The 19,125-nt window shown below is 35.3% G+C and overlaps 1 protein-coding gene across 3 annotated transcripts in view; it reads left to right on the top strand.

Annotated features, from left to right (window-relative positions):
• Nucleotides 1-16,448, top strand: part of BICD1 (BICD cargo adaptor 1) — a 251,591-nt gene extending 235,143 nt beyond the window's left edge. For 2 of the 3 annotated variants that reach the window (XM_070789826.1, XM_070789828.1), the window contains 2 exons: nucleotides 6,640-6,715; nucleotides 10,460-16,448. In XM_070789826.1, coding sequence (XP_070645927.1) covers nucleotides 6,640-6,687 — 48 coding nt within the window. In that variant the 3' untranslated portion in view covers nucleotides 6,688-6,715; nucleotides 10,460-16,448. The remainder of the gene's footprint in view (nucleotides 1-6,639; nucleotides 6,716-10,459) is intronic. The other variant, XM_070789827.1, reaches the window with a different exon arrangement.
• The last annotated feature ends 2,677 nt before the right edge of the window (nucleotides 16,449-19,125 follow it).

Raw genomic sequence — 19,125 nt, 5'->3', positions numbered from 1 at the left:
ATGTATTTTGATGCTTTTTCCCATTTACTTTTCTGTTTATTCACTAACACACTATTACTCATTTCATAGATTTAGTGAGGAATAATTTAGTATCGATGTTATTTGACCTATTTTATATAATAGCAATTATAATTTCAAGATTTATACATCAAAGTCTTAAAATTTATTAAAGAATCATTAATCACCTAATATCACTAAACTAGCATTAAAATCTTTGTTGGAGAGTATTTTCTCTTTCCTATTCCTTTTGTTAGGAGGATGTTATGATGATGACAGGAATGTCTAAATTGTACTCTTTCTTTCTCAAGTCAACCCATCACACAATGACATTGATAATGTAACTAATAAACAAATCTAGTGATCCTTTAGGGAAGGCAAAGTCAGTATATTAGCAGGTATTCTGCATCACATGCAAATTCTCAAAGTAAAGGACTGTGGGAAAACAAAGAATTATAAGGCAGGGTCTTCTTTGTCAACTGCATAGCATGACTGAAGAATTCAGATACACTGCAAGGAAAACAGTGTTCAAAAGCTGAAGACAATGAGATAAGTACTATTGGAGTTTAGAGGAAGCAGACACTTCCTTCTGGGGTGGTCAGGAGTAAAAACTGAAACTTGTTAGTTCTGAACAGTCCAAGAGAAGAAAAGAGCATTTTAGATGAATGTAATAAAAGGAGCAAAGACTTGCTGAAATGATTTTATCATACGGTCTATTTTGGCCTTTTAATTTCTGTTTTAATGGCAGTGACTTTGTTTCTTGAAACTGAAAATCTCAAGGTCATCTTGACTTCTCCTTTTGGCCCCTCGTGTGTTATTCAATGACCAGTTCTTACCCATGGGCCCTGGGCTTCATGCTTTCACAAACATCCTCTCACCTGATCTGCAGGATTGATATTTAATGTCCTCACTTAACAGAAAAGCTGAGGCTAGGACTGAATTCACTTCTTCAATGTCCCTCACCTACTGGTTTGTGGAGCAGGGAGTCTAAACATTAAGATCTCTCTGATGGACCTACATCTTATGCTGATACGGAGGAAAGTTGAAGAGCACAGAAGAGAAAGAATAAAGAGGAAGGCAAAGAGACCATAAAAAAAAATTGCTGCAGAAGCATCGCTGGGCAATGGAAGGAAATTGTGATGTACCCATTATCCAGTCCCGTGGATTACTGTGTAAAACCCTCATTTAAGAGCTGAGTATGTGCATAAGTATATCAGTAATTAATTGTGAAGAACACCTTTGTGCTATTATCCACAAATATTCAGAGTTCCTGAGTTGGGAGACTAAAAACATACGATATGCAAGTTTTATGTCTCTACCTTGGTACACAATGCATAAAAATTTGTATTTTCTACCAACTCAAATTTCACATTCTATCATCAATTTTGTTTTCTCCAGGACTGATTTGATCACTTTAACTTCACTCTACTTTGATTTTTGCTAAAAAGAAAGTCAGCTGAAATTGGAGTATGGATTTTCATTTAGAATTTGTGCTTGTGTATATCTTTTCCTGTGAGTTTCCTTGAATTAAAAAATATTTATTTCAACCCTTCACCTGCTTAGAGTTGAGAAGAATCAAGGTCATGACTATCACATTTTCTAACTTGAGAGGAAAAATAAAAGGAAGAGGATATGGTAGATGACAGAATAGGACCTAAGAGATGCACCAGGTAGGAAGAAGTAAAACTTATTAGAAATTAACATAAAGTTAAAAGTATATAAAATATTGCATTGGAATTCCTGACACTGTAAGTACAGAATGGAGGAGGTATGACCTGACAGCACCATCTTCAAACAAAGTAAGCTCATGTGAAGTTGGCAGTCTGATGTTGCCGCCCAAAAAATGTCATGCAGGCTTCTGTTTTGTTTTGTTTTTAAATAGAATCAGAATGTCTCAGGTGAGGCAGGATGCTGCCACGCCAGTCAAGCTGTTACATCTTACTGTGCATGGTTTCCTCTCTGAGCACCTCAGTTTTAGAAGATTGTACACAACCTGGAGCATGGTCAGAGAGCAAAGAGGAGGGTATGGGAGGTTATGTCCTCTGAGGAAGAACTTGAATTATTTAGCCTGAGGAAAACTCAGGAGATAGAAATCATTCCAGGGGAAAGTATGAAGCATCTGACACAGTGTATGGTCATGAGGGAAGGAGATGTGGTATTGAAAATACCTCATGAAATAGCAAGGATGCATTAATTCTCAAGTCAGGAAAACCAGGCACTGGAGTGCAGGCCATTCTGTAGGAAACTGCCAGCCACAAGCAGCTGCTGCTCTGCCCCCATCAGAATATCCTGGCTGTAGGAAGCCACCCCTGAAGCTGCACAATGTCCTTACCAACTCCTCTCACTGCCATCTGAGGCACACCTGGGGCCGAAAACATAGAGGTGTTCCTAGCCTCCTTCGTCGAGAGGCCCTCCCAAACAGTCAGTGGGCTCATGGACTCCCAAAGGTATTGACTTTTAGAAAATTGGTTGGTGTTCTAAACTGCATGAAAGAGTTTAAAAATGGTAGATACCTCAAGGAAAACCATATGACAAGACTTTCCTTCCTGCCAATGAAATTCCCCACTTTCAGCCACCTCTTTATAGAAACTAGATATTATCCTCATTCTTGTACCTTTTATCTTTCTTTGTGTTTTTGAGGTAACTAGCTGCCTTCAAATTACTGTCAATTGTCTAATGAAGTTCTTATGTTTCTTTGGCAATATGGGTCTGATATTTTCTAGAGGTTGGTGGTGTTCAGTTGCCAAGTCGTGTCCAACTCTTCGCGACCCCATGGACTGCAGCATGCCAGGCTTCCCTTTCTCTCACCCTCTCCCAGAGTTTGCCCAAGTTCATGTCCATTGAATCGGTGATGCCAGAGGTATCTAGAGGTATTTCTAGAGGTAGCTGGCATCAATCAGAGAGACAACCAGAGTAGTGAGTATAGAGGTAGCTGGCATCAATCACAGAGACAACCAGAGTAGTGAGTAGAAAATAAGCCTTAACATCAGAAAAATCTATATCTTTGCTCAGCCACTTCCTAGCAGGTGGTCATGTATTAACTAAATCAATGAATGTTTGTGGAGAACCTACCATGATGCCAAGTTCTGTATTTGTTTTTGGTGGTAGAGATCATGAAAAATGTAAAGAAAAAATAGTTCTCAGTAGATAAGAGATTTCAATATAGTCCCATAGATCAAAAATACTTACTTTCCTCATGATAGGAATAGTGAAAATAACAACTGCAGAGTGTTGCTAAGATTTAAAACTTATATACAGTTCCTAGGAGAAGTAACATCATACTGATTCATGAAATAATTTCCTTCCTTCCTTCTCCCCTTTTCTATCTTCCTTTCTACTGGAGGCTTTGTTTATGGAGGAATGTCAAATAAGTTCATATGTATATCAGGACATATAGACGTGTTAAACAATAATATCCCTTATTCATCTCTACCCTTGAGGCACTAACAATCTCTTCAGTTTTGTGACATTTCTCAGGCCTATAGCCTTATAATGTAAATGTTCAGTGTTATCAAATTCTGGGCATTTCAAGTAAACACTTTAATTTTGTAAAATATTGTATTACTATTAGTAGAGGCCATAAACAGCTTATAGTTGCTAAATTCTTTAACTAATTTCTTTTCTAGGTGTACAACCTAGATATCACAACCTCTAAGAAGCATTTCCTGACTACTTAGATTAGTGAATTGTTTCTGCTCTGAGAGCCCAACTTTTCCCTATCATGGGGAACAATGCAATGAAGTGTCTCAAAATATAACTCAGCCCTTGGATCATTCAATCCTGGATTCAAATTCCAGCTCCACCTCTTAGTGAACTTTGGCAAGTTATTTAACCTGTTTCTCCCCGTTTTGTAATCCACAAATTGTGGTTAATAAAACACGGTTAAGGGAGAGCACACATATTAAGCGCCCACACAGTGCCTGGTGCATGGTAGGCAATGAATGAGTACTACCAGGTACTGCCACCACCACTCCATCTCATCATCATCATCGTCATCATGACACTTTATTTTGTTTGTTGAATGTGCTTGTCTTTCTCAATTGACCAGGGACCATATCTTCTGTTTTCCTTTTATCTCTACCACCTAACAGTTGCAGACACACAATGGGAGTTTAGTAACTAAATTGCTGAATGGTTGAAACAAATTCTGGTGGCCCCCGATGACAGCAGTGACTTGCGATGTTCTGAGACTCCTCCTCCTTAAATCACATAATTCTAATCTTCTGTGCCCTCAAAAGCAATGAGGTGAGGCCTAGTTCCTTTGTGAATAGGTCTACCAGAGTAGAACCTACAAAGAACACATGAGATCATGTAAAGCCCACAGCATCTCGTAGCTGGAAGGGATTTTCTCAACCTCCCAACCTCCCCTTTCATTTTCAAAGTACATGCTAAACACACATTGCTGTTCAACTGGGTTAGCAGAGTCCACGATTGGAGGATTGTTGATCACAGAAGAGGAATTCAGAAGACAATTGAGTCAGAGCAATTAATTATTTTTCAGATTTCTTTTTAAAATCTTTTACCACCTTATCTATGGAATTTGTTTTTAATTCTTTAAGTATAACACTTAGCTATGTACTTGTAAATAATAAATGCAAAATAATAATTAGCTGGAGGCAATATAATTTCTAAAGAGGGGAAAACTTATATTCACTACAAATGTAAGAAATATCCACCACATATCAAACAGTTCATTAAGAGGGTGCATTGTGGTCCTGCTTGCCTGTTTTCTGAATTTCATCACAAAGTATATTTCAAATGAACAAAAGTCTGTGACTGTATTAACCAAAAAAAAAAAAAAGGAAAATCTTACAGAAATAAGAGATAGAATTTAAACCATTTAAAAACTCTAATTCTGAGGCTTGCCATTCCACAGATGAAGAGCTGGCAATAGGAAAAAGCAAGCTAGACTCCCAAGTGTTCGTATTTGTTTATTGCCTTTACTCAAATGTAACATAAGAGGGCAGCATACATCTGTTTAACTTAGGTCTGCTGGCGAGATTAAAATAGTTGTCTAAATTTGTACAACTTTGTCTAAAATTATCCTTTATCATGGCTATTGAAAAAAATGAAAAGCGCATAAAGGAATTCATCCTTTAAGACTCCTGAGTTTCTACAAAAGGGAATCATTGAGCTAATCAAGCTGCAAAATGGAAAAACAAAGACTTAAAAAAATGAAAAGAATTTGCCAAAGCTAAGAAAATGGAAATATTTGTTATATTTGAAAGACTTTTACTGAGTATGATAATCTGAACAACAGCTACTCAACTAATCAGATATACTCCCTATTAAAAAACAGTAATTAATAAGTTACTCTGGAACCAAGACCAGTTTATGAAAAGGTCCTCTCTCTTCAGTGATGTTCTCTTGAATGAATTTAAATCAAGCCTATCTTATTTTCTACTTTCCATCACAGACATTTAGTGTATTTGCAATGTCTTCTATAAAAGCATCATGAATTTTGATATTTCCGAGTTATACAAGCAAGTTTTGTTGTAATAGAGAATATATTGACTTTAGAACAAGTAGTGCTTAGATTCAAGCCTTTGAATGTAAATTTCAGTAAAAGCTCATTAATTCAAGACTTTAAATCCAGAATTTGTAATTAATTTGGCTTAACTATTACCTATATAACATATAGGGAAAGATACATAGTCTAAGCAATTAGTAAGAAGAAATTCTGCAATTAAAAATAATTGAAAGTTTTTGTTCTAATTTGAACTTTTTCTGCAAAATCTTTTTGCAGAAATATAATGTATGCATTTCTAACTAGCTTAGCAGGTGATTATAGTACATCAGCAAACAGACTGCTCTTTGATTATTTCAGAACACAGTCTTTCTTGGAGTAGATAAGTAACATAACTGATCAGCTAAAGAATGAACTTTTAACAGCTAGTGATTTGTCAACCTAATGTGAGTTATGTGATTTTCAGAAGACAAAAATAAAAGACTTATCATTCAGATTAGCTTTCTCCATCAATCCAAGTATATAATAAATAATATAAATATAAATATAAATATATAATAAATAATATAAATATAAAAAAAATATATAAATAAATATAATATAATAAAATAAACATTCTAAGACTTCTAACTAACAAGTCTTACTTTTGGTAAATAAAATCTATTTTCAGAAAACTGTGAAGCTAATTTTCTTCTCAGATATCCTTCTGTTAATCATAGAAAAGTGTGTATTGCATGCTTTTCTCGATATACCTGTGTGTCCAAATACAAAGTCAGCTATCTGAATATAAAACATTTTGGAATAGCAAATCTAAATGCTAAGCAAGTAACTACCACCATGTTCAAGTTTAGAACTTGAGGATCTTTCATTATGTTAATACATCTTTTATTTTTAGATGTAACCAAGCATCAAATATGAATGGCTGTGTATGTCCTAATGTACTTGAGAAATTTCACTACTAATTTTTTTTCACTAATTTTTAAATACTGTGTTTAATTAAGGAAAAAGCCTTGTCTTCTCTATTGGCATCATTCAGGGGAAAAAAGCTTAATTCAGATGTTTCTGTGTGACTACACATTCCTCACTAAATCTCTCAGGCAACTGCCTAAGTTACTGTTACTAACACGTTGCTCTGCCATCTCTGTATACATGTCTAATTTATCAGTTTCTTATAGATTGTCAGCAGCCTGCTGCCTCCGTACCGCCACAGTGCTCACAACTAGCCGGGAGGCAAGACTGCCCAGCTGTCAGGTAAATTCAGACGTCCTTACTTTCCCACCCAGCCGCATGTCAGTTCCACAGACCCCAAGCTCTCCTTTCCCACATGATGACTTCTTATATATAATTATACTTGCCACATTTTATTTCAAACATGGACTATACAAACACACATTGGATTCCTGAAGTTCACATGTGCCCACTGAAAATACAAGAGAGCTAGAATTTATTTTACTGGTCACTAACAGGTAGACTACAGGCTGCCTTCAGCTTCCTTCTGTGAGTAAATCCTTGGATTAGTCCAGGGTTTCATTACCTTTCAAAACATAAAACCTTGAGTTGTTTGTCTTTTGCTTTAGAATATATTACTCAGGCAAACAATTAGGAAAGTATAAAGCATATCTAATGTCTGTTCCAAGACAACTTTACGAAAGTGTTTCCGTTTTCTGTCCACTCAGTACTCTCAGTGAAACTGAAATCGAAAGATGAAGAGAACCTTGTAATTGGCATTCAAAAAAGAATATTTTCAGTGATAGTGCCTTTATGTAAGATTCACTAAACAATTTTAAAGGCAAATCTACAGACTCCCTGGATGGTAACCTGGAGAGTAAGCTAAACAATTTCTATTCCAATGAAAGCATTGCAAATACATCATGAATTTACTTTCATGGTAAATTTCATGGCCAAACTTTGACACAAGCATCAGAGCACCCCATCAAGACCTAAACATTTTCTTGAAATCCTTCATCTCCAGTTATTTGCCTCTGATGGTATCTAGTTTTTATAATCTGGCTGTGGCTTTTATAGCCTGCTTGTTGTTCTCTCCTTATTTTAATATGACTGTTGCTCTTCTCCCAGAGCAAGGCTTCTTTTGAGTAAGGGCAGGCCCAGACGTACTTCCATGTGTGTCTGAGGAGTAGACATCAGTAGCAGGCTGCATGTTGGTCAAGGGTTAGAGCTGAGAGCTGCAGATGCTTTCCACAAGCAGCAGCAGCCAAAGCCCCAGTGTGACTCGGTCTCTGAGGCAGTTGGGCAGCCAGCTATTTAAGTGGAACATCAAGTTAGCAGGAGAAAGTATGTGATTAAATAGGCCCCAAGCCAGTGTCTTCCAACTGATGTCTCGGCCTGCTGTTCCCACCCCTTCCAGCAACAAGGTTTTTACTTCAGGAAAGTTCTTCACTAACATACAAATGCTATTTAATAACAGCAGCCAACTGTAGAGCAATTTCAATTACTAAGTAACTGAATATAATTATAAATGTTCAAATCCATCTCAGTGGGATTCTCTGTTTGTAAGGCAGAAGAACATGGGCTCTAAACTTAGTCGTTCTCCGAAAAGCACCTTCACCCCACCCAAGGCTGGGGTAGTGCCAGGAACACGACAGAAGTTCAGTGAGTGAATGAATTCTGCAGTCACATTATCTGGGTTTGGTTCCCACTTCTAATACCTACTGGCTGTGTAATCTTGGAAGTTGCTTTTGCTGGCTAAGATTCCATTTCTTTACTTGTAAAGTGAGAAAGAGAATGGATATTGGGAGGATTCAGGGAGGCACAGGCCTGGCCTACAGTGTGTTCTCAATATCTTTAATTACTACTAACCAGTCTTAGTACCTAACCATTTCTCAAGACAGAAATCTGCAATCTCTCATAATCTCTCTAACTTGCTTGGGCAGAGTGGAGAAAGCTACTGTTTTAAGTGTTTCAGTTAGATAAGAAATGGAAAGGCTAATGAGGAATCTTTCTAAGTTTAATTTTACTTCACCTTGCTTCTTTTTCTTTTTTTTTGAGAACCAGTTTGACTAAATGATTAGAACTTATTATGATTAAGTGATTATGATTATTATGATTAAATTATTTGATTAGAATTTATCAAATACAGTATTTATATTCAAGAAGTGATTCCTTAATCTGTAAGCCAAAAATATGCCTCTGTCACATAAAATACACAGTACAATTATATTTTGTGCAAATTAAAAATAGTAATAGTATAATATGAAATATTTGTAACCTGTCACTTTAAGAAATCAGAAATAATGAAAAAGAATTTTAATTATCATGAACAACATAATGTGTTGGGCCAAGTGAGCTGTAACCTGTGTGTGAATGTGAAGTTGCTCAGTCGTGTCCGACTCTTTGCCACCCCATGGACTGTAGCCTACCAGGGATTTTCCAGGCAAGAATACTGGAGTGGGTTGCCACTTCTTTCTTTAGGAGATCTTCCCAACCCAGGGATTGAACCCTAGTCTCCCGTATTGTAGGTAGACGCTTTACCGTATGATACACTGGGGAAGTCGCTGCCACTATACACCTCACCAGGTCAAACAGAAATGCTTGCCTTCCTTTATACAGAAGATTATTGAACTCCATGGGTCTTCAAACACTTATCCCTCTTGTATGATGTGACCACCTTATGCTACTTGCCATAACTTATGCTGAATAATATGTTTCCTTCCCTAAAAAGAAGCTTGTTTTAGATCATGCAAACTTAACAGAAAGAAACTCAGGTCCATGGGAAAGTCTGCCTTTCTATTTCCAGGTCATCTGAGGATGGGGGAAACATCCTGCCATGCAGTATTTTCTTAGTCCTCGTGTTGAACCTCTAGCTCTCCCATGTTTACTTACCATATTTTAAAAATAGATAAGAAAAATCATTTTTATCACTGGTTATCCTAACAAGTGCAGAAGAGTATATCTCCATTTAAACTACATTTATAAGAGTTCAAAGATTTTTGGGAGAGAGACCCGAAGTAGAGTAGTATTGTACATAATTATGATTTTGTATTAAAACTCAAGAGATATACATGAAAAAGCAAAGATAAAAACTGTTAATGCTAATTTTTAATGACTTGAATGATTATATTAGCTTTATGATTAAGTTAATAAATAACAATAATAAACCTAGAATAGCTTTCTCAAATAACACTCCTGGCAGAAATTATTCTGTGGTACTGAGTTCCAAAGTATAAAGGAAAAAAGCAAAGTTTTAGAAAAATGCCAGTCTTTTTCAATTGAAAAAATTCCCCATAATGTGATTTTCCCCCATTAGTCACATTTTAAAAGTTCTGAACCCAAATGTATTTGTAATATTACCTTAGAAAATTCAATGATTTTGCATCCTTATGCTGCAATATTATTCATCAAGCCATTGATGAGCCTGAGCATTTCTGTGTTCATTTAAACTAGAGGCTCTCAGAAGTGGTCATGTGGGAACAACCATATGCATCATATAGTTACTCTTCAGTCATCTTTATACCACCAAGCTAAAACAGGTAGAGGGAACCCTTACAGCAAATTAGACTTCCACAGGCAAATTAGTTCTACTGAATCTGGATCTACTTGAGAACTGTGGAATCCTCAGAAGCCTTGGGTTCAGTAGGTCCATGTCCCCAGGACCTTGTTAGAAATGCAGTTTCTCAGGTCCCACCTCAGACCTATTGTATCAGAATCACTCCCAGGTAATTGCTATATAATCATTAAATTTTGAAAAGAACTAATCTTGCAACTAAACCAGAGACCTAGGGGAATGACTGGGTGCAGAAATTGAAAACAGTGACTGGCGGGAAGGAGTTCATATGTTGTTTCCCTAACATGTTTCATTTTTCTTCTGGGGGGCTTTTTTTTTTTTTTTTTTTAATCTACAGTTGTCCTGGCATGCTTTAGATTTAGGCCATTTTCTGTGCAAAATTCCTGTGAAAATAATGTCTGTCGAACCGTTACCATTGTGCATAGCCCCTTGCTAATCTGTCTCTCGCTGACATGCTTGTTTCTCATTTGCAGTCCTGACGTAGCTCTGCCTGATGAGCAGCCACATTCCAGCTCGCAGTGCGCCCCTCTCCACTGTCTCTCCAAGCCTCCTTACCCCTAGTCTTCATCTCCCGCGGACAAACACTTGTGGTGAACGTTTCGTAGCCATATACAGGATACTGCCCAAGATCCAGCGGCTGGTTTCTTCTCCTTGGTTAGATGTTTGATTGCATTAATGGCCATCATTTTGGAAGATAAGAGGAAGTTGGGAAGAATAACACAAAGCACAGACTCCAGTGTAGCAAAATGCTTTATGGTTTCTCTAAATCACAGATAAACTTCTGTAATCAAATGGCTACAGTTAAATTAAATCAAAATAAAATGAAACAGGAAATATGTATCTCAGATGGCTGGCTTTACCTCGATAGCATAAGAGAGACCTAAGACAATGTAAAATACATATATTGTAAAATCATCTTTCCTTATACTTCAATTTCAGCTATAGAAGTTAATTCTAATTTTTTGGTCATTGATATTTATTTTGTACTTTACTTGCCACATATATATGTCTGTAAAAATCATTTCTGTGAGAGGTGAACATCATTTATTTTAAGATATGCATAATATGCTCAATTAAGTATGAGTTTTAATTTAGTTTGAAATCTGGAATTGGCCAGACTGGTCATTTTTCTTGCACAAAATGATAAACGAGGTGCATCGGAATGTTAACAATAACTGTATTTTGCTGCTACACTGATACTGTTTATGCACTTACTTTCTAATCAGTAGCTCATTGACCGCTGGGTTGTTTTTGTTTTGTTTTTTAACTCGAATTCGTCATTGGACGTTATTAAGTAAATCTGAAAAAGAGACTATGTTATGGTTCATTGACTTATTCAACTTTTGACGGCATCTTTAATTTTTTTTAACGGCAGATAAGTAGACGCACTGGTGCTGCTCCTTTGTGTGTGTGTGTGAGCGTATGTAATAACGTTAAAGAAGGCTAAATAACATGATGGGAAAAAATGGTGTGTTTATTTAATGACCAGAATTTTTTTTTTACTTCTCCCAAATTCAGGGTCCTATTAGGAGTCTTTCCTGCTATAAGATATCAAGTATAAATGGGAAATATATACATATACAGATGTAACTTAGCCTTTGGTTAATTAACTTACCCAGAAAGTGTTCAAATTTTGATTAAAATTGTATGTTCTGTTGTTGTTAGTTTTTCTCATAATGAATCTTCCTTGCCAAAAAAACAAGAGGTAATAAACCTTAGCTCATTGTCTACTTTTGACAAACACTCAGGTGCCTACAATCATTATATTATATTGAGATACTTCATGTTCCTAGTTAATTTACAGATTCTGCTGGGTAACTTTTATGACTTAATTTAAGGCAGTGGATTTTCACAGCAAAATTTATTTTGCACATAATCTGACAAACAAGGAAAACAGCTAATTGAGCTGAAAGGTCTAATACTCTTGGGCTCCTTATATCAAGCGCTGCCCACACACCTGCTCCTAGCCCTGATTCCTTGTCTAGTCAGGTAGCCTTAACTTGTTTAAATCCATAATGGTTTGACCTTTTCCTGTAATGATATCTGTAACTTCTCTTTAAAACAAAAGCAATCCTCACTGTTAACAAAAGATAGTTAACAATGCAGGGCTTTAATAATGACGACCCAGTAGGAGTCACTCAGCTGACTGCGTGGAAGTATCGGAGCACTGGTAGGGTGACCCATCAAAGGTGCCAGCCAGTCGGCAAGTCTTAAAGCACAGAGCAGGAGCTCTATCAGTCATACACCTTTTAAGTAGAGGTCACTATTACCAAAGCCACCAAGAGATTTTGAGTTCCTTACATGTGTGCTATTTTCAACAGTGTCATTTATTATGCAACTTGCAGTAGCTGAAAATCTTTATCCAAATAGAGATTCAGGTTAAAATATGGGAAAAGAAACAAATCTTCATAAAGCCCTGATCATGGCAACCTAACCTTTTGCTCTTTCCACCTGCACTGACTTGCTGTTCCTAAACATTTTCTTTATTTTGTTGGTGGTGTATCTGCCTGGTACTAGTCTTAGTGAGACAGCATGGATTTATTAGAGTTCAATTAAAGGAAGCTCCCCAACCCCTACCCCTGCTTTTTTTTTTCAAGTATCATGTGTTTGGACCTGAAAAGTGGCATAGCTGCTAAGTTGACTTTTAATAAAAACTGTGCCAGGGGGAAAATATGCCTTTTTAAAAAGTACCTCAGAACATTTTCCTATTTTGCCTCCTCAGTTTCATTGGTGGTACAGGGAATTCAGCAGTAAGTATCGTCTGTGTGTAACTACAGGGCATTCGTGCTTCCCCACTCTGTATTTGTGACCAGCTGAAAAGCTGGGTCATAGACAAAACATTTATTTCTTCCAATAAAAGTTTATGATTAATCCTATTACATACTAGTTTTGTTTCAATTCATTATATTAATAGAGTGGGAAATGCTTGTTTTGAAATAGCAATTCTATAAAAATATTAATTTTAGCAAATTTTGCCAAAAAGATATAGAAATTTGGAAATAAATTTCTCATTTTCAGCACAAAAATAGATAATAGTCCCTAAGAGAATTCCATGTATTTAAATTGTGGCATCACTTAGTATAGTTTAAACTGAGCCATATCTATATTTGTTTATAGGCATTTAAAATGACCAAATATGTGTAGCATTGATAAAAATCAGTACCTGTAAACATCAGGATTTAAAAGGAAATTGGAAAACTGAAGAACTAGTGAAAATAAAAAAAGAATGAATCTCAGTAAGGCTACTTGAAGACAGACTTGGGGTAGAAAAATCAACTATAGAACTATAATGAAAATACTGGCTAATTATTACAAACACAGTGGGCAAAGATTAAAAATAACTAGCAAGACTTTAAAAAGTAAGCACAATTACCATACTGGAAAGACTAGAATTCAGAAATGCTTTCCTATTGAGAATTTTTCCTAGGTAAAAAAATAAAAAGGAGCAATAAATTGCCTTTGGTCTGGGTGCACAGGGGTATACAGGACCCTAGAATTAATCTTTCCAATCAATTCATGATTCATCAGATCCTTTTTTCATATCCAGTTCTGTTTCAATAAGAAGAATTTGGAGGACGTGGAGAAAATGGAAAGTTATTAAATAATTAAGAAAAGACCTATTTATAAAGATTATACGTTAGCTTAAAGAAGAAGAGGTACGTAGTGATCTTCAAGAAAAGTTAATAAGGGATAGGCACCCACTATGGCTACTACTAAGTCTAGAATAAGAAAAACAATCATCACTGTGAAGCATTTATATTCACTCTGGGAAAGAGATTTTTAACAGTGGGAAATTTGTCAGTGAAATTGATATTCATAAGGAAGATTTGTTTTTTAAGAATTAAATATTATTGGTTGAGAATTAAATATTATTGATTGTCTAGTAAGGATTAAGTTTTGTGGCAAGATATCTTATGATAATGTGTGATAATTCTGGGATTCCACAATTTTTTGCTGCTTTTATTTAAAACTTAAAAAGTACATTAAAGTTATACTGGTTAGACTTGAAATATTTTGTCCCTTAATAGGATAGCAATCTTAATTTTTCCAAAACATTTGGTGAAAAACAAAACAAAGTTGTTGGTGTTATTTTTCCTTCCAGCTATATTTCATAATATCTTTAAAGAATGTAGTAATTTTACTATAAAAAAGCCTCAATTGTCAGAGTCTAAAAAAACAAATGTCCTCAGGAATATTTCAGAAATAGGTATGCAACCCCTCAGGGGAACAAATGCCTCTCAAATTTTATCTTTTCTTAAAAGAATCTTCAATTTAAAATATTTGCTTTTCCCATGCTTTAGAAAATGCTCCTGTATTGATAGTCTTTCTGTTTCAAACAAGCATGAAACATCACTCAAATAAATCAACTACAAATGTGGACATTTTCTGATATTCTGCTTTAAATAAAGTCCTTATAATTCTCAATTGGAAATTATAAAATATGAAAAGGAAGACATGAAATATATTTTCTACTGGGTTAAGAATGGCAAATTATAATTAACCAGCCAAAAAACATAATCTGTATCTCAGAAAGACACACCATGGGAAGCTGATGGATTTCCACCAAGGAACTGTGCTGGTTCAACCCATGGAGGCCACTGCATTAATATCATAAAGAAGAACTAGACTCAAAAGGAACTCTTAGGATAAATTTTAAAAATTTGCCCTCCCTCCATGTTTTTTTTTAAATTTATAAACTAGAGTGATTTTAAATAGTCCTTATATTTAAGATTGCAAAAAATTTACAACATGTTTTCAGTAAAGAGAATATAATTCTTCAAAAAGCTATTAAATTGGAGATGTGATAGAAAGCATGATCAATGCTGATACTGATTAACAAGTTTTTACTTTAAAATCAATTTCTGTGGACATACAAGACCAATCTAACTCCCGAGTGATCTTTTCCATAATAATTGTTTGTAATAATGCCCCCACATGAATTGTATCTGTAATTTAATTCATCTTTATTTAAATGCCATTAACTACCACAGTATGTGGTATATGTATCCTGATTCTTTTTTGTTTACATCTGAAAAATGTCATCTAAACATCTCTTTTGTCCTTCTTACTCAAAGAATAACTTAAAAAAATATTCAGTATTAAGATATATTCCCCAATCAAGAATTTTCCAGAAATAATATTCTGCTTACAAAGAAGAGCAGCAATTAACTGCCTTTAGTGTAAGGATGTGAGTGCATAGAAGTCTACTGTGTAAAATGTTGCATGAGATATTTCACATCATGTAAGCTTTCCCATATTCATAATACAAACACTATAGAAAGTCTTATTTCTCTTGTGACCTCTCGTTAGGAACGTAAGGAGATTGTTAACCTGTATCTGGTCTCCTTCCCATATTGAAATGCATGGCTCTATTCCTCAGTGTATTTTTATCCCTTTCCTCTGGAGTTATTTAAAATTTGCCCTATTTAAACCGAAGCCTGGACAAACTGCAGAGCCAGATTATTTCCGTGATTGAAGTTTAATTGCTGTAGAACTTTGGTTGAGAATACATTTTAAACTTTTTTTTCTGTCAGAATTATTGTTATGGTTCTCTAATGAAAACACTGAGAAGTAAATCTGATGCTTTCTAGTGTGACTGTTTTTCTCTTTAAAAAGTCATTTTAAAACAAAGATCAGAGAACTATAAACAGAAATGTCACCATTTTGTTGACAAATCATTATTTGATGATAATGGAGACAAAGAATGAATTGTTTTGTTGTTTGACTTCAGAGATATGATTGTGCACCAAATCTTAGAGGAAGTAAATGATTTTAATATTATTGTCACAGTTTTTAGCTCAATGGTTTGACTGTTAGCATTGATTAAACAATTCCTTGAAAATATTTTATGACATCTTGGTAATCTACACAGTGTTTTTATTTGCATGAATATGCATATGTGATGAACCATACATAATTCTGGCATTGTATTTCTTCCCAGTATTAACACTTGTGTAATGTATGACCAACCCTGATTTGTATACTGTATGATTATTGTTGTAATGATCCTGCATTTAATTGCAATTTTATTATCCCTTTCAGTGTTAAATGATGTAAAGTGTTTCCACTGAATAATGATACCATATGAAAACATGACTAAAAATCTGACCTAAGAAACTCTTTAGTAGCTAATTATTTTTTAAAATTCGAATTTCAAAGGAAACTTGTTCTTGAAGACAAATGTGTTTAAATCCAAACAGTTATTTTATGAATTCATTTTTGCTTGTCCTTTTAAAGGTTTTTGTTGTTGACAATCCTAAGTGACTGTCTCACGGGAGAATCCATACAATATGTGCTTGTATTTGTATTTGATCATGCACTCAATGGTTGGAAAAGGCACTACAGTGCTAAGAAGATAACTGAGGCCAATACATCAATTCTTTTATCTTGGTTTATGTTGCCAACTGAATATGGTTTAATGTATAACTCTTTCTAGTAAATAAACTGGTTATCTTTCATTCATTTCATCTATGCTACATTTTTATCAGTCTGAGCAGTTTTTCTGTATTTTATATTGATTTGTACTTACAAAAAAAGAAAAAAACATTATGAATTTCTATGATTTATATATTTACTCAAAGTGAGCACTTATTCAAACTAAAAACTGAATGCTTTGCCTTGACATTTCTACACATTCTTATTAAGAAATGTGTATCAACTTTATCCATTTTCTCTTTTTCTTAATATCATCACTCCTACTTGTAATCTTTTCTAAGGTTATTTTGACAGGAGGATATGCTTAGCTGACTTAGATTAGAAACATACCAACATGAAGGAAATGCCTATTCCTAAGAAAGGAAATATTCTTTTAATGAAAGAAGAATGAAGTTTGTATACTTTATTTTGGGAGACAATGCTTTGTTCTCTTTCATATGAAGAAACAGCAGATCCCAAAACTTTAAGGAAGGTTAATTTAGTAACTCCTTCTCCAGATATTTGGGGCTTCCCTGGTGACTCAGACAGTAAAGAATCTGCCTGCAGTGCAGGAGACCTGGGTTCAGTCCCTGAGTTGAAAAGATCCCCTGGAGAAGGAAATCGCTACCCACTCCAGCATTCTTGCCTAGAGAATTCCAAGGACAGAGGAGCCTGGCAGGCTACACAGACCATGGGGTCACAAAGAGTCGGACACAACTGAGTGACTTAACTCTTTCTCCAGATATGTGTTGTGGCAAATCAGCTGCTTGGGAGTAATCTGCTTTGACTTGGTTTTATTTCTAGAGGCAGAGGAGAACCAGAATATTGACTTATGTGAGGTTCTAATGAGTTGAAGCCTCTAATGCAAGCCTTCTTTTATGAATCAAATTAACTCACCATGGACACTGCAACAGTCCCAGCTAAAGTAACTTGCTTACCTGTTGAATAAATACAACTCCAGAAAGAATAGTATAAAATTCCCTAAAAATCTCTTTTTTGTGTCTTCTGAAAGCTATTGCTTTTCTTTGAGATTATAAGATTATATTTGATCCTTGATTTTCTCATATACAATAAAGCTGATAGTCTGCTACATTCAAAAGCAAAAATGACTGGATCACTCTCCAGGAGTATTGAGGTCTCTTCTCATCCTACATTTTGTAGGCAACTTGGACTGAGGGCAATGTGGATGGTTCTGCAACCCCACTGAGGATAAGAAAGGGGCCAGAATTGATGACATCTCCTAGAAGGGGTTTTCTTAGTTTTGGGTGTATAACCGAAATGTGTACATTGACTAGCACACTGTAAGAACTCAATGGAAGTCCTAGACTCCTTGCCATCTACTTTTCTGATAACACATGTGGAACTGAGTTTATAGAAACTGTCACCTACTATAAAATGAACCAGCACTAAATGCCAACTAATGGGGGGAAATGGTCTTTAAGTGAATGGCTATTCCTATCATTTTCTCCTGTCAATCTAAAAACTATATCTCTAATGTTGTATTTGAAAAGAACTTAATTTGAATAATGAAACAATATGAGTCCCTTCTTAAACATTTTATGAATCAACTATCACTTAAATACCTTAAGAAGAAACTCAGGGTAATTCATCCACACCATAACTCTCAATGAAGATAAATTTCACTGGGAAAAAATATTGTCAGTGTCAAAAGGAAACATAATTTATAATATAATTTAAATATAAAAAGCAATATAAACAAATCATAACTAAGTATAGTGACATCCTGTTAAGTAGTAATCGTATAACTGTCTACATAAATTGTGAGACCCAGTATAAAATTAACATGCAGATCTCTCTGTTCAAAAATTATTAAGATTTTCAAGACAGTAGCAGCAGACACTACACTAACAGGGAGCTCTAGGCACAGGGCCCTGTGTGACTGCAGAAGTCCACATGCCCAAGAAGCCAACCTATTCTCAAAATATGCTAAAATGATTTAGAAACTCAGCACAATGTAGCTACCCAGAAAATGACCTGGGCTTTATTTTTAACAGAATGGATTTTCCAATTTGTGGGCTTGAAAGAAAAACTAACATGTTTTTTGTTTTGGAGAAAAATTTCAATGCTATTACTTCAAAGAGTTATAACATTGAATCTTGCAATACTCTTATATCCTAACGCAGTCATACTTCTCAACTCAAAGCTTCTGAACTCTCACATGTGTACCAAGTTGTACAGAGATTATAAAAATAATTAAAAGAAATCTTCAAAACGTCATCAGTAGACATTTTAATTAGTGTATATTAAAATAAAACTAAGAATCCTGATACCTTCATAATTTGACTTCCTTTGAAGTTATAAATTATTAATAATGTCAGTCAAATGTCACAGGAAGATTCACCTCATTTAAAAGATCTATTAGCCCAAGATGGCATCCGGTCCCACCACTTCATGGGAAATAGATGGGGAAACAGTGGAAACAGTGTCAGACTTTATTTTTCTGGGCTCCAAAATCACTACAGATGGTGACTGCAGCCATGAAATTAAAAGACGCTTACTCCTTGGAAGGAAAATTATGACCAACCTAGATATCATATTCAAAAGCAGAGACACTACTTTGCCAACAAAAGTTCGTCTAGTCAAGGCTATGGTTTTTCCTGTGGTCATATATAGATGTGAGAGTTGGACTGTGAAGAAGGCTGAGCGCCGAAGAATTGATGCCTTTGAACTGTGGTGGTGGAGAAGACTCTTGAGAGTCCCTTGG

The sequence above is a fragment of the Bos indicus genome, chromosome 5, assembly GCF_029378745.1.
Source record: "Bos indicus isolate NIAB-ARS_2022 breed Sahiwal x Tharparkar chromosome 5, NIAB-ARS_B.indTharparkar_mat_pri_1.0, whole genome shotgun sequence".
In the NCBI taxonomy this organism is placed as follows: domain Eukaryota; kingdom Metazoa; phylum Chordata; class Mammalia; order Artiodactyla; family Bovidae; genus Bos; species Bos indicus.
The sequence above is the reverse complement of the archived record's forward strand: the minus strand, read 5'-3'. Positions and strand labels throughout refer to the sequence as shown.